The sequence below is a fragment of the Triturus cristatus genome, chromosome 8 (assembly GCF_964204655.1).
Source record: "Triturus cristatus chromosome 8, aTriCri1.1, whole genome shotgun sequence".
Taxonomy (NCBI): domain Eukaryota; kingdom Metazoa; phylum Chordata; class Amphibia; order Caudata; family Salamandridae; genus Triturus; species Triturus cristatus.
The window spans coordinates 505,075,384-505,101,172 of NC_140591.1; the positions used below are offsets into that span (position 1 = coordinate 505,075,384).

The 25,789-nt window shown below is 39.9% G+C and overlaps 1 protein-coding gene across 3 annotated transcripts in view; it reads left to right on the forward strand.

Annotated features, from left to right (window-relative positions):
* PCDH17 (protocadherin 17) overlaps positions 1–25,789 on the forward strand; it is a 217,782-nt gene that overhangs the window by 87,374 nt on the left and 104,619 nt on the right. The window contains exon 4 of one of the 3 annotated variants that reach the window (XM_085621981.1): positions 380–445. The exons of the other annotated variants lie outside the window; for them this stretch is intronic. Within the exon in view, the coding sequence (XP_085478107.1) occupies positions 380–445 (66 nt within the window). The remainder of the gene's footprint in view (positions 1–379; positions 446–25,789) is intronic. 3 annotated transcript variants of the gene reach the window in all.

Genomic DNA, 25,789 nt, shown 5'->3' on the forward strand with positions numbered 1-25,789 from the left:
AAAACATTTTTTGCTCATCAATAGAAAAGCATTGGCTAAAAATCATACAAACGTATCTAATATAGTATGTGAAGTTAGATTGAGCGAGATGAGTGATATCTCTTGTATATCATAAGAGGTTTTAGAGATAAGTATCAAATTCATATCTCTTCTATTTACAATTTTTTAAGCAAACAAGGGGATCTCACATCAACTTCTGGCATATCTCATTGAATTTACCTGATTTAAGTCACATTTACACAATCACTGAAAAACGGGTGTGCAATTACTCTTAAAAAAAAGTCACCAATTTGTATTATGATTATGTTTAGCAAAGGAAATAAGTAAGCCATGTATTCAAGGTTACATTGTTCTTTCAATTTTGTTTTTTATACACAAGTTGGCCAGTGGATATTAAATGAGGTCTTCCGATGCATACCAGCGTTTACCAGTAGGGGGACTTTAGGTGAGTGAGGATTTTTGTGTGGGCATCTCATATGGGTATGGGGTACAGAAGAAAAAACATTTATGTTTCGGACATATTGAAGGATTTATACAACCTGAAAGAGTTTCAACTGTTTTTCATTCTATCAAAACAAGAGTTATGATCCCTACTTTATGACACACCTGATCACCATCTATACTTTTTCTCTTGACGTCTTCGTATTTTGTATCTGTAGAAGTACTGTGCATAAGCGGAATTGTATCATGGTCACTGCTTATGTGGTTTTGGAAGTATATTGGCAAAAGCCAGACGAATACATCAGAATGCAAGATATAAAATCAAGTCATGTTTTCTCTGCTTCCATTGCAACGTCTACGAATCCCAGCTTCATCAAATACTTTGATGATTTCATCTGTCTGCCACCATATTCTTTCAGGATGTATCAAAACATTGGGGAACTTAATAGCATGCTTTGCAATGCGAGTGGAAGTTTTATAGCTTTCTACCATTTTGAACTTAAGGTAAACCATTTTGAATTAGTAACAATAGATTTGTTGGTAACCTCATGGATGCTTCAATAAAGTTGAAATATCATCACTATACTTATATCATGTACTTGCTTGTTAAACAATCCCAGTCGATAGGCATATGATTAATTATTTTCTTTTTAGTAGTGTGAGCAACTCCTTTATGAAATTAGACACTATTATTTTCTACAATTTCCTAACAAATTGAGCAGATTATGCCTGCAATAAAGCATGGAATATAGTTGATTCACTTTTGGAAAATTGCCTTAGAAGAAGTTTCTGCTCCCACAGGAATAAAGCATGCAACCAATACTAAAAATTTCGAAATTTACTCCCACATTATTTAGTATATGTTTGAATAAAGTTTCTGACTTTAATGGAATTTCAAAATATTTTCACAAATACTATGGGCTATCTTTGAGAATCGCATATTTCCAGGAGAACTGACATTTGTGAGCATTTCTGCACGTGGAAGTGAAACAGGTGTATATTTTCCCACTTGGTAATGGAAAACACAGTAGTACAAGTAATTCAAGTCTCTTTTTAAATGTTTACAAGGGGGTTCATTTCCCCCTTGTGAACTTTACTCACCTACACACATAAATATTGGACTGTCCAGTTCAAATTCTGAATAAAAATACACATTTATTTTAGCCATTGACTGAAATAAAGATGCAAGGTCCATTGTGATGGGACACTTAAAGTTAGTGAGTACCATTAAAGTAGCAAGGTGGTGTTTTCCATCTTCTACAGTTGAATTTACCCGTAAACATCTAAATCTCTAGCACTATAAGAATATTTACTAATTAGATGTTAATATGACCAAACCATTTATTATGTAGATGTGAATGCTTATGTGTGTTATGGCAAATAGATTATAGAAATTTTTATAGAAAACAAAGGAAGGAAAACAAATAGGCAATTTTAGCATTTTACTGTCACCGTCAGCGATACTGATGCAATTACTTTAATTCATAGAACAAGAGAAGAAAGTTCAGGCAGAAGAAGATTTACTTAACTGTTCATCAGTGTATGTGTTTGTGTCTGACTGTGACTCAATGTGTGCGTGCCTGTGTATGTCTAGCAGTAAGTCTTTTTCGGTGTCTGTGCATGTGTATTTTTATATTTTTGGGCCAAATATTTTATTATATCATCTATGTGTAATTATTCTCTATTATTTTTTATGCCTTACGTAATATTTTTTCCATTAAATAGTATGAATCAACCTGTGTGCTTGTAGGTTGTTGCATTGTTAGTTTGATGAAAGTCTTCACTTTTCTAATGAAAATGATTCATAAAAAAGTAATGCAGTTCCAATTTTAATGAGCATTTCAAATTTTTAAAAGCATTATTGAGCACGCAGGTCTTACTTAGTATAGGACTTACGTCTGAACTAGGTGGCCATGCTGGCAGCAGAAGGGCTTTCTGGCTAGGCCTACCACAATATGAAGCAGGACTATGTTCACAGATGAATTCCAGTCATGCCTCTGGCTCAATTTACGTTCAGAAATTGTGCCTGTATACCAGTGAAATAATGACATATGATTTAAATTAATGTACTTCACATACTTAACAGCGCATCTAAATCCATGAATTAGTAGAGCTTCAAAGTGAAATGGAGGAAAAGGTTTCATGGTGTTTGGAATGGCATGTTCATATTCTACAGATTACCAGCCATCAATACTCTTGAAGCAGATGCATTATGGTACAAATTAAATGCCATTCCCATATTCGCATGGCTTGTCTTAATTTCAAAATACATTATGTTAATTTAGACTCATGCTGGAATGTGTGGATAGGATTTTTTTTCTAAAATGGGAACAGAGTATTTACAGATAAACAATAGAAGATTCATAGTTGGATTGAGAATTTGAAAGGTGGATATATCATTTTGAACACTTTGGAGAATCTTTACAAGCACCGTGTCCCAGAGATGACTGTGCAGCTGAATTAAGGAAGAGATGGTGAGAACCCATTTTAAGCAAATGTTTAAGGCACAGTTCAAAAGCGATAACAGCCTTGTAGTTTGAACTGATCTTATGCCAGGGTATATTGCTATATGCCATTTTGACTCCAGTGAGAGTTCTGTTTGTCAAATAGGAATTCTTGCCTGGCAGCAGGGAGTGACTTCTGAACATACAAGCACATCTGCCTTGTATACTAAACCGGACGATCATCCTTGTGATAGACTCTTGTCTTGTTTTTTAAATGAAAGAAAATAAAACAAAGGCAAAGTTAGTAGTATCACCAACCTTTTAAATAACTCAAAGCTAGAATTACATAAAGTAACCCGAACTAACAATATTCTCAGGCTAGTCATTCGCAGTAACTTTCTCAGATCTTGTTCTTTTCTGTAGAAGGTGAATGAGGACAGACCGAAATGAGGAGGTACTCTTGGAACAGTGAGCTTTTATTTTGAAGTCACACTATGGAGATAGAAGGAGAGAAAGATGACTTTGAAGCAGATTAACAGAGCCAATGGATGTGGCTAAACAAAGGGAGCAGCACACATTTGTGGGAAAACACAGGTTACAGGGGTAGAAAATACCCAAGCAGGTAGTTACTAATCAACATGCATGGGTAGTTTGCCCCATAAAACATGGCAAACAAGATTTAATAATCCTAATTTCAGCAAAATTGCAATTGAAATTGTAATGTGCTTGTAAGAAATTGGGTTAGTGGTTGAGGAGGGTAAAACCCTACATAAGTAGCAACCTCATTCCTTGTCAGTGTGAAGTCACAAGCATGCCCCAAATTAACTTGTGCTCAACCCTCTGGTAGAGTGGCACAGAGCAGTCAGGCTTAGATTAAAGGGAGTGTGTGAAGTATTTATGGAGCAGTTCTAACAGTAATAAAGTGAAACACAGCACAAAGAAAATCCTACACCAATTTAGAAAATAGAGTAAACTTTAATAAATTATTTGAGACCAAAAGAACAAAAATATAATCAGTAGAACCAGAGATATGTAATTTTTAAGATTTAAGTGAAAATAGCACCAAAAAGCACCAAATGTGGATATCTGGTTGCGCTAGACTGGGGCAAAGTCACAAGTTCAGGCCGACCGGAATGAAGCGTGGGTTGGCTAGAGGGACCCAGTTAGACCCACTGCAAAGTACTACATTATCGGCGAGGCTTTCATTGATGAGAGGCTTGCCTTGTGAGGGCATCAATCGGGGATGTTTTGAATGGCAGCGGACCTGATGAGACTGGGCCAGTGAGAGTGATGCAAAGTCCTTGCATTGGGGAAGTCCACACAGCATAGGCGATGTTTTGGTTCTGCTCAGGGTCATGTCACGCAGTAGAGGAGATGCATCAGTTCTGTTAGGTCCACAGAAGAGGTGGCAGAGCCCCTTGAGGCACAGTTCCAAGGGTCCAAGACTGGGTTGGCATGGTAGGACTCACAAATGGCAGAGTCCAGGTGCTGGGTTCATGTGTATTGGAAGCCTGTTATGTTGCTGAAGCCTCTGATCAGGAGGCCAGTCAACTAGCCCTTTCAGTCACTCTAGGGTCCTGCATTAAGTGAGGCTGGCACAATCGTTCTCACCCAGGCAAGAGGGCAAATATTTCTAACTGATGCCCACTTTGAAGTGAGAACCTTCCAGAGGATTCCACCCACCCACTTTGAATTACCTGCCTCCCCGCCTTTACCTGAGGTTGTCTGGGGTCACAATAGACTAGGGTGAAACCCATTATGAGAGTGTCCTGGCAGGGCCTTTGTGATGTGCAAGTATGGTAGAGTGACAGCCCCTCCCACTTTTTATCTCAGAGTGGCACATCCTGCCAACATCTTGCTTCCCATTGTCTCACTGTCTGGGAGCAATACTGAAAGACCAACTGCCAACTACACCTGGTCATATGACCCAGAATACAGGCAACAGACACCAAGTAGTTGGAAAAAGGAAAAGTGCAATCTAAGGATTGCGATTAAAAATCCGACTTCGCCATTAAAGAGGACTTTTAATTAAAATTCTTTAAACACCAAGCTCGATCTGTCAACCTGCTCCCAAGTGGAAGTTACAACTTATTAAATGTAATAAGGTAGCTCCAATGTTATCCTACGAGAGAGCTAGGTCTTGCATTCGTGAAAAAAGAATTTGGGAGTTTTTTAGTACCGGGACATGTAAAACTTAAAACTACATGTCCAACTTTTCAAATTCACTGCACCCTGCCCTCTGGGCTATGTAGTGCCGACTTTAGGGGTGATTTATATGTATATAAAAGGAAGTTTTGAGCCTGGCAAGAGGTTTTTCTTGCCTGGTCTAAATGGCAGTTTAACAGTGCATATACAGGCTGCAATGGCAGACCTGAGACATGTTTAAAGGTCTACGTTAGTGGGTGGCAAAATCAGTGCAGGTGGCCCACCATTAGCATTTAATTTACAGGCCCTGGGCACATGTAGTAGCCCTTTAATAGGGACTTACAAGTAAATTAAATCTGCCATTTGGGTGTAAGACTTGAATTTTTCACTGCCCCAATGCGTAGGTTGTCTTTGATGCACAAAAGATATGTTGGCCAGAACATGCCTCAAATGTAAATTGTTGACCTGGTGCTTACACGTGCATTGTCTTTTTTCATCACTTCGTTGGAGAGATATGGCCCAACTAATGTCAGCAGGCCTGTCCCTCCCACCCACAAGTGCAGGTTAAAGTACCAAATATTTCCATATAGCGGTCATCTTTTTGCATGGCATTAAGTTACATTTATACCTACAGAGAAATTAAATTAAACTGATTCAAAACTCTAATTCACTGAATGAGGGATAGTTAATAGAGTAATGCAAAGCACATTGGTCCAGACTCATAAAGCTTGCTCCCATCAATAGGTGCAGGGCCGGACTGGGAACCAAAACCGTCCCTGGCAAAGTGCTCGACAGGCCCCCCCGGAGTGTTGGGGCTGCCGCCGAACTCTTTGCCAGGGCCGGTTTTTGGCCGATTTTGTTGCAGGGCTGAATTTGCAGCTATGCTGCAAAAACGGCCCACTGGGGCCCAAAACCGGCCCCCACCCGTTCGGATTGCCCACTACGGCCAGTCCGGCCCTGAATAGGGGGCAGGTGATAGAGGAGAGTAAGTAAAAAGTAAGTCATTCTACCTCACCGAAAATCCTTTTTGGATAGAAACACAGATATGCACGTGTCCCCGAATCTGTTCCATCAAAGCACAGTGGAAGGCCAGCTGCTGTGAGGGAGACAAGCATGAGGCTAATCCCTTTTTAAAGTCGGGTTGAAATTCCATTAGGGATAACTGCCCCTTTATTATCTCTCTTTCTAACCAATTGCATGCAAAAAACCGTTTGGGTGTCTGTGTATGCAATGTGCAACTTAGGCACAACAATTGGCTTTTTGAACTAATACATGAAAAGTTGTACCTCTTTTCCACCTTGACAAATTCATTCAGGATTAAATAATGTTCAGGCGCATTACATTTTTATTATTGTTTACCATCTTCTTTCAAGCCACGTGCAGTTAGGCTGTGCACAATTCATGTTAATTGAAAACCAAAATGTTACACAAATGTGACATTCTTATGATACAATTATTGCCTTTTAGTATATAAAACGTTGACTCATGTTCCTTCACAAATTAAAAAAGCAATTTTAATTCTGAAGTTATGAATATCTTTTTTATTCATTTTGTACCCATATAATTACAATGGTTTGTCTCATAAAGTCGTGAGTAGAATTCAATAGAACAAGACAATTCTGAACAGCCTTATGAGCACCACTTGAACATTGGCGAACAGAATAATTTGAACCTTATATTCAAATGCATTTATACACCAAAGTAAAGGGGTATTTTTTTGAGGTTTGTATAGAGGGAGCGATTCATGCTACTACCAAAAAGCTCAGTTATCATACACTGTTACGTTCCATGTGTTGTGACATGACACTGCTTGTGACACTGAGGGGTGCTTTCTGGCAGAGTGGATCAAAGATGTCAACAGGGTGAGCAGAATTAATTTCTGAAGTGCAATAGAGTTTGAAACAGGGTCAAGAAAGTATGCTGCCATGAATAAAAGTACAGCTCCACTCATAAGTATTCAGCCCTCACATATATTTCTTATACTTGTATGTAAATGGTACTAGAAAATATCATCATGTCTTTGGTTAGGCGCCTTGACGCCTTCGGGCTAAGTTGCGCGTTTACAAGTCTCCTTTCATTCATTCATATCTACTTACCCATTTTTAGCAGAAAAGTATAAAGAAGTAGTATAAAGTGCCACTGACATTCTGTAGGTCATTTGAAAGAAGTAAAACATGAAGGATAATCAAAGATATTTATTGTACCGAGCCTCATTGAACATGTTTAACATCACTGTTATAAATCACACATCAAGAAGATTAAATTCAATGGAAAAAATAATACTGTTGGACCTTGGGTTACTGGTTGAGGGCGGTGAAATCTCACTCAAACAGCAGCCAAGCTTTCTGTCAGGATCGAGTCACAAAAAAACCCAAATTAACCTGTGCTTAACCCCCTGGTACCTTGGCTCAAAAGCAATCATGCTTAATTTAGAGGTAATGTGTATTTATGCAGCTTTTCAAACAATAATAAAAAATAACACAACACAAGAAAAATCCTAAACCAAATTACAAAAGCAGAGTAACATTTAACAAATTATTTAAGCCCAAAACAACAAAAATGCAATCTGTAGGACCGGAGATATGGAATTTAAAAGATTTAAGTAAATACAGCACCAAAAAGAACAAAGCACCAACCGTGGCTAGCTGGCTGCACCGGACCGGGAAAAAGTCACCAGTTCCGGCTGACCACGATGTAGTGTGAGCCGACTTCAAGGACCAAGTTAGGCCTGCAGAACAAAATTACCTTAAATCCTGGTTGCGTAACGATGCAAAGTCCCACATCAAAGATGGGTCCTGCATCAGAGGTGATCTGAGGTCCTTGCTTGGAGGTGTGTAGCAGAGTGAGAGTTTTGAGGGACATGTGGTGGCGATGTGAGGTCCATGCGTGGAGGTGCATCACACAGCAGCATTTCTGTGGAGGCAATACAATATCCTGCGTAGAGATGTGTCACACAGCATCGGTTCCGGGGTGCAGCGGTTGCGATGCGATGTTCTGCATGAAGATGCATTGCACTGCAGCGGTTCACAGGGGCTACGATATGAAGTCCTTTGTCAGGGATTCATCACTCAGTGGTTCTAATGTGGAGTCTTGTGAGACAATGTATCTCACTGCATCGGTTCTGCTGGAAGCACAGACAAGCTGAGCTGTCAGAGCATCTCCAGCCCACTTCCAACGGTCAAGGACTGCAGTGGCACCACTTGGGGTGGTGGGGACTAACAGCTGTCAGAGTCCAGGTGCTGGGATCAAGATTGTTGGAACCTGTTATGCCCTGAGGCTCTGATCAGGAGGTCAGCCAATTGGCCCTTGGAATCACTCTGGTGGTACTAGGATCAAGATGCATGTCCAGCCCTTCACTAATGCAGCAGAGCAGCAGGCAGCAGGACAGACAACAGAGTAGCAGTCCTTAATGCAAAGCAGCACAGCAGTCCTTCTGAGTTTTCCACAGGGCAAGAGGTGTACTGTAGAGTTGGGTCTGAGGAGCCAATATTTATACCTGGTGCCCACTGTGACGTAGGGGAAGATTCTAGAGGTTTCCATCTACAGAGGTGTTTTGAATTTCCTGCCTCTCTGCCCTGGCACCAGAGTGGCTGGGATCACAACTGGCTAGTGTCAAACCCTTTGGGAGTGTGCCCAGGCAGAGCCTTTGTGATGTGCAAGTGTTGTCAGTGACATCTCTTCACCCTCATCAAGTCAGAGATGCTCCTTTTGTCTCACTGTCTGGGAGCAATACTGTAAGATTGCCAGGTGCATCTAGCCATGTGACCCAGTGTACAGGTAGCAGACACCAAATAGTTGGGACTAAAAAGCACCGACCTTCTAAAAGTGGCATTTTCTGAATTGTAACTTGAAATCTGGCCTTACCATTAAAGAGGACTTAAATTGCAATTTTTTAAACACTAAACTCAAGATTCCTACCTGCTCCCAATTGAAAGTTATCACTTATTGAATGTAATAAGTTAACCCAATGTTATTCTATGGCAGAGATAGGCCTCTCAGTAGTGAATTGTTTTAGGAGTGTTTCACTACGAGGACATGTAAAACTTGAATGTACAAGTACAACTTATCAAATACACTGCACCCTGCTCTCTGGGTTATGTAGGGCCTAACCTAGGGCCGACATTACGTATTCAAAAGGAGGGTTTGGGCCTGGCAAGAGTTTTATCTTGTCAGGTCAAAATGGCAGTTTAAAACTGCACAAACTGGCTGCAATGGCCGGCCTGGGCCAAGTTTAAGGACTACTTATGTGGTTGGCACAATAAGTGCTGAAAACCCACCAGTAACATTACATTTACAGGCCCAGGGTACATGTAGTTCCACGTTGCTAGGGATGTATAAGTAAATTGAATATGCCAATCGTTTGTTAGCCAAATTTAAGAATGTTAAAGGAGAGAGCCCAAACATTTTAGCACTGGATAGAAGTGGTAAAGTGCTGAGAGTCCTAAAAGCCAGCAAAGATGGGTTCAAAGAACAGGAGGGTGAAGGTAAACATGTTTGGGGGTGAACCTGCAGAAAGAACCAAGTCCAACAAATACCTATTGAAGCTTAAATAATTATGCTATGTAGGGTTGCACCACAGACAATCCTGAAGCACACAGGGTTCCAAAAGAGGAAGAGGTTTGCTAACATAAAGATACTCTAGGGTAAAGTAGAGAAGTTGAAATGGAACAATATGGAAATAGACATGTAAGAAGAAACAATACAAAGTCATTAATGCAATAACTTTATACATTTCCAAATATTTGCATTGTCTGATGGTCTTTTTTAAGGTTTTGCTTTTGTAAATAATTGTGCATTCTTTTTAAAGATTAATCCTTCAACAGAGATGTTGTTTCCCGCATGTTGGTAATCAGATGTTTACACTTGATGTCCCTGTGAATTACAAATATATGAGACACAGTCATTCTGTTTTCTTCAAAGCAAGAGAAGAATACCATTACTAAAAATTACTAGTGGCTTAAATGAGGTTGTCCTGTCAATTTTGATTTTTGAATTCTTTATATGTGACATATAATATCATACTTAGCAATCAGCAATAGACCTCTGCTCTGTAAAATGGATTGTACTTCAGCTTTTAAGGTTTTAGTCATGAGTGAGCTAAATTTGCATATTTGCATGCTTACTTCATTAATATTCATATATGAGCAGGATGTTTACTCCAAATTTAATGTGACTAATCATTCTAATTTGAGCTAAATAGGGTTTTCTTTATTTAGTTACTTTATTAAAAGCACACCAGAACATTTTTTTAATATTCACAGCAATAGTGCATTAATAAGACTTGCTCATTCTGTGAAATGGTAATTAGCTAAATGAACAAAAGCAGTGGCAGTCATGGCAATTTAATTTGAATCAATGGTAAGTTATTATTCGTGTGTATCTTTTCTTATCATTTGCTAGTTTGTGTTTCAAAAAAAAATAATTCTCTTCTCCTATTCTCAGTTAAACTAATCTTCCTTATTTCAAGAACATCATTTAGCATTACAACAAGAGCCAAAATTAAAATAAATTTGAACGAATAAGGAAGCTAGATTCTGTGCCAGTTGTTAATTTGGTGGAGTTGTTATAAAAGTACAAATGGAACTGCGGTATTTCACATCCACCTGTAGAACCAACACATAGAGACCAAACAAGGAATCAAATGTAATTGGAGCATTGTAGTGTGCAAATAATAAAATATTATTTCTACCTAAGATTTTTGCATCCCCCGTATAAAAAGAATGTAGCCTCAAATAATTAAATACTTTTAAACCCTATCCACATTTTAACATTTGCAATGACATTGCAGTCAATTGCTTTCTGGGTTAAGTATATGTGATTCCATCCTAACAGAAAGCATGCAAAATTTCAAGTGAGTTAATGAAAAAAAAGATGAAGTTATAATGAATTCTCACAAATTACATGAGCAAATTCACACTACTCTTAAGAAATTTACTCTGTTGGAAAATCTGACATACCATTCGCAGGGAATCCATTCTCAAAATCCATATTCAAAAATATATTGGAGCCTGAGTCTGTAGTAGATTTCCAGTCATCCAGTGAAATCTTGCCCAGCTGGTGCTTTATGTTTATGCTATGTCTCTTCTAGGTGCTGCACTTAATACATTCCTAGGGCAGTCACAGGGTACAGGTGCCACAGACAACAACTTTATGTACATATTGAAACAAATAACTTGAAGAGTGACAATAAGCCCCAGCATTTGTAGGTGAGTGTATTCTTCAACACAAGCAGAGTTTTAAATATCTCTTTACTCTAACGATTAGACTCTGCACACTTCCTAGAGTCTGCCTCCTTGCACAACTATCAATTTACACTGTGGTTCTCAAAATCTTGGAATAAAGTAGAAGATCAGCAACTGACAACCAGCAGCTAGTAACATAATTTCTTGAATATGTGTTTGTTGTAATAGAATTTGTCCTTTCTCCAGGATGCCCTAGGGGCAATTGTTAGGACTTTGAATTTTACGTAATCCTTCAATGGAAGCTAGTGAGCAAAGCTTTTTCTTTAGAAGTATGATTTTCAAGATTTAGTTTGCAAATAGTCATGGGCTGGGTAACCCTGTCAGAGGGATTAGAATATATATGCATATAGGGCATCAAGGTTATATTTAATAAGCCCAGGAAGTAAAATTCAATATAAAGGCACAACCAATATCCTGTACTCAGATGATGGATGCACTTCAGAGGCCCAATGTTTTTTCCTTTCATGCCTCCTACTGCACCATATTGCACACATGTCCAAATGTTGATGAATGGCAGTGGAACAGTGACGGTCCATGACACCTCCCAGCAGCTTTCCAGCAGGTGGGAATAGGCATAAACTGAGGACCCTCAATGATAGTTCTATCTAGAAATGGTGGGACCTCATACTCATAAATTCCTCATGAAAGTTGTCATCAATAAGCTTGCTCCAAGTTTATTGGGTATATTCGGTGTATTTATAGTTGTCAAACAAAGACTTTATGTGAAATCCCCACACTGTTTAACATGGCTCCTGTCACATCTTCTCGAAAAACCCCATTGTTCTACAGTGGTGTGCCTTCTTCACACTAGTATAGTCCATCTCTATGAAATCCTGTTAAAAGTCAACACTGCCACCGGAGGAGAATATTATAGGACCATGAAGTTGCCTATGGATAGGTCTTTGATCACTCAAGCACCCACCTGAGGTCTTTTTGGGCCATCCACAATGTACAGCTTAAATTCATGTGAAGAATTCTGCAGAAACTGAAGCATTGCTCCCTTTATGATTGGCAACACATGTTTATAGGAACTATATTGCTGTTACAGCACCCACATGCCATAAACTAATATGGATTTGTAAATTAATTTTAGCAGCTTAAGAAATGGAACCTTATATCAAACTATCACAGAGCTGCACAGGTTTAGCATACCTCACTTAGATACAAATGGGTGTGCTGTGGACATTTACTGATGCTGCTGCTACTATGTCTGGTACTGTAACTAACCAACAATATGAGACACATTTTGAGAGTGATGAACTTGAGGAAAATTTTAGGAATCCTGAATTGAGTGTAGCTATTTTATGACTTTAGTCAAAATCAAATGGTGAAGCAACACAAAAAATCCAATGTAATTGCACAAGAATGAGACTTGCATATTCTGTTCCACACCTTTTCATTAATATGTTAATGGCTCGCTATAAGCAGGTCAGGTATCCTTAAAGTACGCAGAGTTCCTTGGAGAAAGACAAAGTTCCAGAGGTTCAGTAGATTAAAAACTTCACTTTGACACTTACCAGCACCTCCAATTAAAATGTGGCTTCCAATTTCAGATGAGACTGAATAGCAACTCTCACTATAATCGATTTGTATAAACTTTATTAGATCCATCACTGACTTGTTTATAGTGCATGATATAGAGTGGGACGTTTCCGCATTTTAGTGTGTGAGTTGTAAGTGGATTATGTCTCATGAAATACATATTTAATGAGCATTTGTTGGTCACAGATGCTCCAGTTTATAGTTCATGAAAAAAGTAACAATGTTAACACTAATGCAGAGTATTAACACTAACACAGATGGTTTCACATTTTCTTATATAAATTATAAGTGAATTCAGGCCAACAGTTTGAAGTTAAAATCCTGGCACCTTTTGATCAGCTTTTCATTCACCCTAGGCAGTAAAGTTAGAGCCAAGTAACTGAATGGCCATCCAATTATAATGTGAATAACTAATTGGCAAAGTTCATACTGGTTATAAATTCCACTAAAAAGTTCAATCTTTCTTAATAATATTATCATCACTTTCAGATACCTGCAACAGCACATTTATTTCTTGTTTATATGAACATCTATCTTCTATGGGTGAATAATTTTTGCTAAACCTGCATGCTGAAATCTGCATTTTGCGGAATGCCTCCTCCGTGCACTCGTGTAAATCTGATTTTGATTTTAATTATGGATAAAATTTACAGCTTCCTTGGCACATACAGCATTACAAAGTCATCACGAGCTGTTTGTGTAAGTATGTTTGTGTTTATGTTAACAGCCTCTTAATTGGTTGCGTGACCCATCTAAACACTTCTGTCATTCTTGCACAAGGAAGATTACAGTTTTGCCACAGAGGTGTGGGATAACCCACGCATAAATATTCTGACCCAGCACATGTTTTTCACAGTCAGTCCGTCTCTCGGAAGACAGGAACACTTTGCAGATCTAGGGCAAAGCGTCACAAGCGTTAAATTGCCCACCTTAGACCAAGGCAGCTGCTGTAAAACTCAGTTCCCTGCATGGCTCTGTCTCTTTCCTTCCATTCATGCATTTGCATCGGAATTGTTAGAAACTAAAATACTAGAAAATATGTAATACAAGGGGTGGCTTGCCAAATTAAGATTGCTATATTTTGAAAAAAACTTTCTTTGCAGAGAACATTTTTACTTTAAGACAATATGAATTAACCGGCTAGAACATTATAATACACACATGATCCCAATGCCATCATTGGCCTAATTAACCAATTTTATTTTGAATAATGGCCTGCTTTATACACACTGGATACTTGCAGATGCTTAGGTGGCTTAACTATTATTCCTATTACCTCTCCATCCATCTTCCATGTTTTTGTACTTCCTGTGGAGATCTAGTAAAAGCCTTTGATCTAATCTTCTTTATACAAAGCAAGACAACAGTTTTCCAATAACATATTAACCTTTATTTGGTTTCAGCAAAAACACAACATACCTCTAAATCAAGGCTTTGGCCTACTACTGAACCCAACAGTAAAAGGTCAGCAACCTCAACTTCACCTTTAAACTCAGCAATAGTGGCTTAGGGGTCATCAGGAGAGACCATTATGAAAGAATGCCAAAAAGTTCTCTAATTTGCTGAAGCTACCGTACTGCCGCACATATAGGAAAAAAGCATGGGCATGCAATGATTCATACTCTCTTAATTCATACTAAATGCATTATCTAGGTATGGCCTGCTTTGTAGAATTTTATTCTACAACTGTAGATTTCTGTTTCTGGGTGAGTTCTACTTTAGAGGATGACCAAAATATGGAGGAGAGACATTGAATGCTGACTTGGTGTGTATGTAGGGTAACGTATCTAAGGGTAAAGAAAAACACAATGTACCAGTATGCAAACATCGACACAAATATTTACTATTACAAACATGTTTTCAGTGGCATAGTCTTTGGTTGAATTTATAATAAATGCAGAGGCGCAGCAGTGAGATTTCAATTACATTTCCCCAATCACCCTGGGAAAATGAAGTGGTTGCTCTGTCTTTCAATTTACTTGAAAATGTGTTTGAATTCTGAAGTATTTAACAATGTAATGAATACCAGAATGACTCCCACCATGACCCAGCACTACAATGCAGCTTCTTAATTTTGTTAGGGGCACCTTTGTGAGATAAAAACGACTTCAGTTGAGGTGAGAAACAGATTATAACTTGTGCAGCCTGATTGTGTACATTTAAATCTTCACATCAAGGCATGTAATTCCTGCAGACTACTAAAGCTGTCGACTGTTGATAGACCTATTGTGCATTGTACCGCTATGGTGTGGGCTTTGGGTCAGTCCATTGATAAGGATTGTCGTTTTCTTGTTTATCTTGTTTTCTTTCTTCTTATTCTGTGGTTTTCTTTCCTCTTCTTATGTTTTTCACTTCCCTGGAGAACAATGTTTTTACAGTGTTTCTGACTGGATAGGTTGTAACCTTTGACTGCTTTTCAAGGAAGTGCATGTGTTTTTTTAACTGTGTTCCCTGTGTCCTGCTCCCCCTCACATCCGCAAACCGCTCACTTTCTGTATTGCTCTCTCCCTCCAAACTCGTGTGTTTAGTCCCCTGCTGGCCCCTGTACAGCGCAGATTTTTAATTTTGTTTGTTAATAATGTCCACTACTCTCCCCTCTCCTATGTTGATCCATGACCCTCCCTGTGTTGCATTACTAACACCCTCCACTGAGCTATTCACTCAGTTTACTGGGGAAAGAGCCAGGTCTTTAATTCTCTACGAAAGCATCTATGATCAACTATGGATAGGAGGTGCGATGGTAGCTTGTTCGTGAGATGTATTGACTTTGACAACCCTTGCTTTGCATTTCTTTTGAAATGATCTGTTTTTGTTTGTTAAATGAATGCTTGACCATTTTAAAGTCAACATATTTGAGATTACTTCACAATATCTGCTCACAATTTATCATTAACACAAGAAAACATAATCTATAATAGAATAATCTATGAAGGAATCAGTTATCATAGAATCAAAAATGACCTGCCCTCTAACCTTTAGATTTACTCACAGAAAAATATTTTAGTTTTACATCAAATAAGATGTTGTTCGTGAACATGATTCAAAACAAGAGCATTTAAAAATCAATTTATAAATACAGAACATAATACCTGTATTTAATTGGTTTCTGTGCATTCACCACTTTGCCATTAATTGAACTGAGACACAAGAGGTTGAAATGATTTACCAAGCCTCATACATTTTGTGATTAGACCCATGGTCTCTTAGTTTCATACTCAACAATTGTACTAGAAGACCATTAGAACAAAAAACTATTATGTTCTTCATATTTAAAATTAATAAATTAAATGGCTTTTTGTACTGTAATTTAGTTCATTTAAGGATTGAAGTAGTCTTAATCACCAGACATATGTATATGTTGCACAGTAAAGGTATGAGGGAAGAACCTTTATAACACAACAGAATACGTTTTGAATAGACAAGAACACAAGCATAATTCCCATTTCTTTGCTATGGCCTAGTGAAATGACTAGGTCTAGTCTGGGGCCATCCCGGTGATCTCTGCCTAATCTCAGGATCATTTCAGACATGCTTTGTTGTGAAGCATATTTTATATCACAGGGAAGTTTAGAAGTATCAGAATGGCTTTCTAATTTTCTAGTTGAGTTTATAATATTCCTGAAACCCGGTTTTGAAAAAGGTGATTTTGTTACATAGGTTTTTGTAATTTTTGAATCACCTAATAGGATACAATAGGTTGCAGATCAGCTACTAATTAGCTAGTCATTTTGAAACTTGAAACAACTCATTTTGGATGTACAAATATTTTCTTCAGTACAGATGTATTGTGGTATTCATTTCTGGTCCAGGTACAGATGAATCTTTCATGCAAGTGGACAATCGAAGCTCTGTAAGTCAGGTTAGAGTCATTGAGTAGGGAAATACTAATGATTTGCATTTGAAATAAAAAGTTTATTTTTCTAATATCTGAAATAACTGATGTTTGTCTTAATAAATCTAATGGCAGTCAGCTTACCAACTGCTGAAGGGTAGAAAGCTGAGGTGGCCTTATTGGAAGTCATCTGCATGCCAACAAGTAACAACAATATTAGGGACAAAGATTTAACTCTTCAAGTCATCTCCGGGCCCTAACCAGGGGTATCTGAACATAGTTATATTGACTATCATAGTCTCAGAAGTTTATGAAGTTTTTATTTAGAGAATCGCATGAGATGAGTGTAGTATTGCCACCTTTTTGGCAGTGCTAATTTCTACAGATAATAAAGATATCCTACATGAGTGAATTGTTTTGAGACCTTGCTACGTAAACATAAAAATAATGCATGCTAAAACAACATTAGTTTTACTTAATATCACATGACAGTTTTTCATTTGATTGGAGAATTCTTGATAGTGTTTTCCTTTTAAAATAATATTAAAGTGTCATGCTACTGCATTTTGTAAGAAAGTGTACACAACATATTTTTTAAAGGTATGATTCAGTGTTCTATTTCAGATATATCTAAGTTTTATACAGTATGATTTCACAATATTCTGTCAACCTCTGAAAGCTTCCTGATTTCAGAGTGTCACTTTCAAGGATGAATGTTCAAAAGTTAAAAGTAAAAGCATGCGGAAATGTGAGTAATTCCATGAATACTGCAGCTATCAGAGTCACAGACAAACAAATTGCTGAGCCCATTGACAAGTACTACCATTTTTCAAGGTGTAATTCCCTGACATGTGGTATATACTGCTAATGCCTTTATGAGAGGCAGTAATGTTACAACTGATTGTTGTGAACCGGGCATGAATTAAATACTGTGGCAAAACCAATGTTCTATCATTATGTGAGTGACTAGTGACCATATCAAACCTCTACTTCAGGCAGTGATCTTGATTTGGAGGTTAGCCCTTTTTAAGATCAGTCCACAACCGTATGTCATTTACCATCATTTTTGAAGGTTTGGTTGAAACTGTGTAGCTGGTGGTGATGCCACAGGGAGTAATTTTATTACTGTTTTAATACGTTTGAAAGCTCACATTCATGTGACAGGTTTGATTTTCATTTCCATACTTCATGGTAGTTTATGCTAGGTACCCATTCAAGTAACATTTCCTTTGTTTGGGAAATTCACTCCTAGGATATAAACAGAGCGTCTAATTTGCTGCACAATGTTTTCATGGACCCAATTGTCAAAACTATAGCAATGACATAATGATAATAGTCGCATTGCAACAAGCATTTAGACCTAGTGCATTCCTGCAGAAGCATTTTCATGCACTCTTTTTGGGCAATTGTTTGTCTAACTAATTCCATGAGGCAGGTGGATTTATAAAATTGCATTGTTATTAGTTATGCCTTCTCACTCTGTCGATACATTGAATACATTACATTGGATAATAGAAACTCCTATTACTGATAAAGCAAAAAAGGCAGAACTGAAGTACAGGCAGTATATACAAACCAGTTATAACTATTGTTCCGGGTTTAGTGATAGTAGTAGTGATGAAAAGTAACAAGGGGCTTCATATGTGTTTGGGCATGGAAATATGACTTAGCTATATTTTCCTTATTAAACACAAATTCATTTTCTTCTGAAGGCATAAGGTAGACACAGACATCTCACTGTATACTCAGCAAATAATTGTATTCAGCAGTGAGAAACTGTTCAATCACTTTCACAGATTCTGAAGTAACTAACCTTTAGTTGCCGGTTGCCACCTTAGGTTATCGCCTTTTATTCTCATCGCTGAAGACATAATAATGTGAGCTTGAAGTTGTGAGATCTCAAAAAAGCACTTTCAGCCCACGATCACTGGAAGTGTTACCACTCCTGGGAGTTCGACAATGTGTCTTGTTTGGAACTGGCAGACAACACATTGCACAGGAAAACACCGAAGTCGTATCACTAAAGAGGTTTTATCTCATTAATTTTTTATGATTGACAGTGGTATGAAATAACAAAAAATTCAATGAGGATAATGTAGCACAAATAACTAATGCCATATAGCTCACGACAGCCTGCCAGGATCTGTGAACAGTCTAGTTTTAGGACACTTTCATGTTTTACACACATCCCTCAGCAGTACGACAAATTTCACACTGTGCAATCTGTCTGCTTGGTGCACTAATCAGATACACCATGTTACCACAATTGGGCTTCAATGTGCATATATTAAGGTAGAAGAAAATGATAAATTGTGCTTAAAGGATAGGAGAAAGGGAAAAGCAAAAAAATAAAATGCCCTTCCTCTTTCTTTAACAAGGTGACGAGATGAGTAATATCATGCGATGTTCTACCATAATGCACATTTCTCTAACACAATCGACATTCTTTATTTTATGACATGGGGCCTTATTTTAAGTCTGACTTATAGGCTGCTAGTCCACTGGGGACTGGGGTAGCAGCAGCCCTACCTCTTCCAGCCTCGTGGCATCTTGCCAGAGAAAAACTAGGTCATCGCCTTGTTGATGGGGAATTTTTCCCTAAAGTGCTTCTGCTGACCTAGCAGAAACACTTTTTGCCCCCAAACATTGTGGTTATCAGCACCATGGCGAACCATGCAACAATTGTTTTGTTTTTTAGAAACAACCTGTCAAAGTAAATGAATGCCCTTGACCTGCTATGAGTTTTCTCCAAGGGTGTGATAATATTTGTGTTTTTCCTGTTAGTCAGAAAAGATCAGCATTTGTAAATAAGTCTGTATTCTGATAGCATCATAATGGTCGTCCTGCAGTGCAAAGCTTGTCAGCTGGTTGCTTCTCACAACAAAGCTGGCACTGCTCACTAAGCAATTCCTTCACCTTTCAATGAAGAATGAGTGAGAAATGCTGCTGATGTTTGACAGAATTCCCATTAATGTCTGACTCTTAATGAGGATCCTAGTTATGAACAGAATATAGATTATCTCAAGACAGACGCCTTGTTAACTTCTGAAGCATCTTTGGATCATGTATTAGGTACCTATTTATAAAAACTCGAATCACTTGTGAGATACATTTGTAAGGTAACTGCCATTAAATTGAGTACTATTGAATTGGGTAGTAGTGACATCTGACATTGATAGTGTTTAGAAACAGAAGAAGTATAGTATAGTATAGTATTTCTCACCTGTTGCCTGTGTGGATTGAAGAGGGAGCTTTGGTCTACGAGCACGCTGGAGCTGCTCTTCTTTTAATCTCCTCAAACAACTCCTCGCGGAACCCGCTTCCCGGGTCCCGCTTCGCCTCTGGTTCTCTGTATAGCGCTGCTGGAAGTGCGCTGTGACTGCGAGGTATTTTATCTGACAGAGCCTCTGTGGCGGTGGTGTGGGCAGGGCTGCGAGCGTGGTCAGGCGAGGACTTCAAGTCCCAGGAGCGCCTGACCCTCGGCATCACCAGCAGCTGATCCGCTCTCCCTGCTGGCTCCTCCCCCGCCTCAGCACGGCTAAAACCAGCTCGTCAGTTTCATTGTTGGTTTTCTCACCTGTTGCCTGTGTGGATTGAAGAGGGAGCTTTGGTCTACGAGCACGCTGGAGCTGCTCTTCTTTTAATCTCCTCAAACAACTCCTCGCGGAACCCGCTTCGCGGGTCCCGCTTCGCCTCTGGTTCTCTGTATAGCGCTGCTGGAAGTGCGCTGTGACTGCGAGGTATTTTATCTGACAGAGCCTCTGTGGCGGTGGTGTGGGCAGGGCTGCGAGCGTGGTCAGGCGAGGACTTCAAGTCCCAGGAGCGCCTGACCCTCGGCATCACCAGCAGCTGATCCGCTCTCCCTGCTGGCTCCTCCCCCGCCTCAGCGCGGCTAAAACCAGCTCGTCAGTTTCATTGTTGGTTTTCTCACCTGTTGCCGTTGTGGATTGAAGAGGGAGCTTTGGTCTACGAGCACGCTGGAGCTGCTCTTCTTTTAATCTCCTCAAACAACTCCTCGCGGAACCCGCTTCGCGGGTCCCGCTTCGCCTCTGGTTCTCTGTATAGCGCTGCTGGAAGTGCGCTGTGACTGCGAGGTATTTTATCTGACAGAGCCTCTGTGGCGGTGGTGTGGGCAGGGCTGCGAGCGTGGTCAGGCGAGGACTTCAAGTCCCAGGAGCGCCTGACCCTCGGCATCACCAGCAGCTGATCCGCTCTCCCTGCTGGCTCCTCCCCCGCCTCAGCGCGGCTAAAACCAGCTCGTCAGTTTCATTGTTGGTTTTCTCACCTGTTGCCTGTGTGGATTGAAGAGGGAGCTTTGGTCTACGAGCACGCTGGAGCTGCTCTTCTTTTAATCTCCTCAAACAACTCCTCGCGGAACCCGCTTCGCGGGTCCCGCTTCGCCTCTGGTTCTCTGTATAGCGCTGCTGGAAGTGCGCTGTGACTGCGAGGTATTTTATCTGACAGAGCCTCTGTGGCGGTGGTGTGGGCAGGGCTGCGAGCGTGGTCAGGCGAGGACTTCAAGTCCCAGGAGCGCCTGACCCTCGGCATCACCAGCAGCTGATCCGCTCTCCCTGCTGGCTCCTCCCCCGCCTCAGCGCGGCTAAAACCAGCTCGTCAGTTTCATTGTTGGTTTTCTCACCTGTTGCCTGTGTGGATTGAAGAGGGAGCTTTGGTCTACGAGCACGCTGGAGCTGCTCTTCTTTTAATCTCCTCAAACAACTCCTCGCGGAACCCGCTTCGCGGGTCCCGCTTCGCCTCTGGTTCTCTGTATAGCGCTGCTGGAAGTGCGCTGTGACTGCGAGGTATTTTATCTGACAGAGCCTCTGTGGCGGTGGTGTGGGCAGGGCTGCGAGCGTGGTCAGGCGAGGACTTCAAGTCCCAGGAGCGCCTGACCCTCGGCATCACCAGCAGCTGATCCGCTCTCCCTGCTGGCTCCTCCCCCGCCTCAGCGCGGCTATAACCCTCTCTTGTGACACCGCAACGCGGGAGCGCGCGGGAGCGCGCCGGGAGAAGCCCGGGACAAGGGCGGGACCGTCTGAGGCCGTCAGAGGCTGAAGAAGGCTGGGCTGGGCCCCCTCCCTTGGTTCTCCGGTATTAAATTTGTGGGACACTGCCTCTTTAGATTCGTATTGTATTTTAGGATTCTTAGGTTTCTTATTCTACAATTGTTATTAATTGATTCTTACTCCCCTTTTAATACAGTCTCATGACGGCTAAAAAACTACGCTCTGGGCGAGTGATTGTAGGGAGATCTGGGTCTAAAACCAAATCTAACCCCCTACGGAACAAAATTGCAACTTCCATGCAATTGAAAGGTCAATGTCAGCTTTTCAATTTATGGGACAAAGGGAAAGATAAACCCACTGATCTGCAGCCCCCGAATGAAATCCCAGGGTTTAACGATTCGGTGCCTGTTAATGGGGTCATTGATGTTTCCTCTAGTTTAAGCTTGGTTGCTAGTCAATCTTTGCCTATTCTAGTTAGTCCCGAAGTACTAAGGGGCTCGCCTTCGGCGTCAAACAATGTACATCTGAAACAGAATGCTCCCCTTGAATCTTCGGGTAATATGCCCTTAAAATGTGATAAAATTGTCCCCTCACAAGTTGCACTAATGGATGTTCCTAAAGTTTCTGTGAATACTGATCTTTTGTCAGCCGCGTTAGTTAAATCCCCGGTAGTAGGGAATGATTTTACACTGCCTGACATTGATTTAACAGCTCATAGGGCGCGGGTGGGATCGTTACATGGGAACCCTAAAGGTGTGCCTTTAGAGGAAGCAATAACTATTTCGAGTACCGATCCTCCAAGTAGCACACCTTCTAATAAACTAGATTTTTCCCTTCCACAATTAAATTTTACGTATTGTTCAGGTCCAGTGTTGAACAATTTAGCTGAGGGTTCTCCAAATATTAATGGGAGGCTAATTTCTAATTCTTTGTCCTCTTTGGAATCAATTCTTTCCTCGATTTTGAGTTTACTTGAAAAGTTTGTGGGAGGTTCGGAATGTATTTTTGACACTGTAACGCAAATTTTGCAAGTTCTCTTGCTAAGTAAAAATGAGTTAGTGTCAGATCACCCAATACCATCGGCTTCTCTGTTGGTGCCCCCAAAAATAAGCGCTCCTTCCACTTCGGAAGCTTTGGATATAGCTCTGTCTTCTCCTTTGACAGAAGGTCAAAAGGAAAGGAAGCCTGTAGTTCTTCCTGCTGTCCTCAATCCTTCCAAAGTGGTTTCGGCTGGCGCTAATTGTATAGCCCCAATCAGTGACAAGATAGAGGTATTAGCAACATCTCCTCTCATTTCCAAATCCGAAATTCCATCTCTCTTTCCGATATTCTCCTTGCCATCAAGCAAAGAAGAGGAGATTCCCACAGTAAATACTGGATTGATGGGAAAAGTGAGTCCCCTGAAACACAAAAAGATTAGAATGAAGAAGAGGAAACCCATCCGAAGATTCGCTAAAAAAAGACAGAGGAAACTTCTTTTTGATAAGAATGCTGAATTAAGTCGAGAAGATTCTCCGCAGATGGAGCAGTCTCCTACCTCTCATGTAGAAACTAGGGTTGTCTCGCCTAAAGAAGACGCCCCTTCCTCTGGTTTAGGTCCTATAAGCTTTACCAATCCTTTCCTCCCCAAGGTTTCCCACCCTTCCGCCAATCCTTTTTCAGCATATTGTAATGTTAAAGCAGGATCTTGCCAAGTTATTTCTAAGGTTACCTCTTCTTCTGTCATCCCGTCCCATACTTCCCTAAATCCTTCAGCAAGACCCTTTCAGGCTCCATCCTCAATGACAGTTATTCTCCCAAAAGAAAAAATAAATGTGGATACTTTATATCTTGATTTTTCTCCCTTATTTGAACCAGATTTAATTTTAAATAGATCTGCCCTATTGATCTGTTTTAAAGAGACTGAAAGTTTGAAATTAATTCAAACGTCCGATTTAGATATTGTACTTCTCCTTAACTCCTTCGTGGGGAAACCAATAAGATCAACAAGGGTGAAATTCCATTCGAAAGTTGTGTTAAATCTTGTTCTACAGTGGGCAGAGGAATTACAAGTTAGAGGGATAGATGTCATGCCACACTTTGGGGAAAAATGTACTCAAAGTATTTTCGCCAATTCTTTACTATCACTTCCCTCTAATACGGGTGTGCTGTTGTCGGATTGGTCTAATCTCAGATCAGAGGACCTAAAAATTTGTGTGGCTAGGAATGAAAGGCTAGTTTCATACAAAAACCCTCCCCCTAAGCAGACAGTCAAGGATGACCAATCTAAATGGAGTTGGTTACCTGGAGTTCTAGCGAGTAAATCTGCTCCCTGCTCTAATCAACATTCCAATTTTTAACAGAGAGCTGAAATTTATCTCATGGAACACTGCCGGATTCAAGGATTATAAGGAGAAATTGGATTTCTTGCATTCTCAAAAGGCAGATATAATCTGTTTGCAAGAAACCTGGGTTGAAGGAAGATTAGCTTTGGAAAAAGACTATTTTGTTTTGGAATATAGCGCAACCAGCACTAGAAGAGGTCATGCTAAGGGAGGGTTAGCATGCTTGTTATCTAACAGATTGCAATGGAACTATTCACACTATCTAGATCCAGGGAAACTGTTTCAAGCAATAACCCTAAAAGATGTATTTGAGGATTGCCCTAATAGATTGTTGATTGTGGTTAATATTTATATTCCCCCCAATTGTAGTTTTAATGCTGGTGTAAAAACTTTGTTCACTTTTTTAACTAAAGCGTTGGATGTCTCCCCAACTCCGCATGTGTTAATGTTTGGGGACTTAAATTGTAATATATCTAACTGTGGGTCGGAGTTGTTTAGAAATATCGAATTGGAAGAGTCTTGGAATATTCCTTCTGCCCAGTTTCCCTCTAAAACTAAAACTAACAAAAGAGGTAAACTTATCTTAGATGGTTTACTTAAAGTGGAATGCTTAATAGTAAATGGGAGGCTTCCGTCTGACACCCCAGCAGCTTATACTCGTAAATCTAATAAGGGAAAATCTATTATTGATTTTATCATGGCAGATTATGCCAGTTTTCACCTACTGAAGGACATGAAGGTCATTGAGTCTATTCTTAGTGACCATAATGCATTGATGCTTTCTGTCTCCGTTAATCTTCAGAAAGTGGATTCGTGGAGTCTGGATACAGATTTTGTGAATTTTAATTCCAGCTCAGGGAAATGTTTTTGGAACCCTTGTTCTGTTGAAAATGTGGTGCCTCTTTTGTATGTTACTGTTGAGAATTTACCCCTTTGGGAAGGGAGAGAGTTGTTGAGTTTTATCAATTTTTTAGATTCTGTAACTGCTAGTGCAAAAAAGAAACCAGGTGTGAAACAATCCCTCGTAGTCCCTCATCCTCTACGGGCTATAAATAGAGAAATAAACAAAGTGGTAAGGGGACAATTTTTATTCTTTACCCAAGAAGCTAAGTCTAAGTTGTTTCTCTTAAAAAGAAGGAGAGTTAGGCTTAAGGCCCGTTTAAAACGTTCTAAGGAAAACGCCCTCTGGATTCAATTGAGGGAAGCTTCTTATAATGGCCAAGCCAAGACATTCTGGTCCTTAATTGGCAAAGGCTGTGGTACCAGAGCCAGTCCTATGCCTATTGCCATTGAGGAACAGGTGTGGGTTCATTATATCGAGAAGTTGTACAGTAACAATAATTCTCAAGTTTTTAATGTTGAATCTGATAACGTCTCACGTATACTTGACTGTCCAACGGAAAAGGAAATTAAATGTGCCATTAAGAATATGCGTTCCTCTGGTGCGATGGGTCCTGATAAAATCCCAATCTCAGTATTAAAACACCAGAGTGAACTTTGGAGTAAAATACTCTTTCCAGTGTTTAAATTTTGTTTTTCTAGTGGAACAGTCCCTCCCTCCTGGAAAGGAAGTATTATTGTCCCTTTATATAAAAAAGGGGCAAGAGATCTACCGCAAAATTACCGTCAAATCGCTTTGCTTGATGCCATTGGTAAGGTTTTCGCAAAATGTGTGCTTACTTTAATGAATCAATGGGTATCTGAACATAAAATCCTTCCCATGGAGCAAACAGGTTTCAGACAAAATCATGGAACTTTAGACAACCTGACCGCATTGCAAGTTATTAATGAAAAATATGTGAAAGTCCGTGGT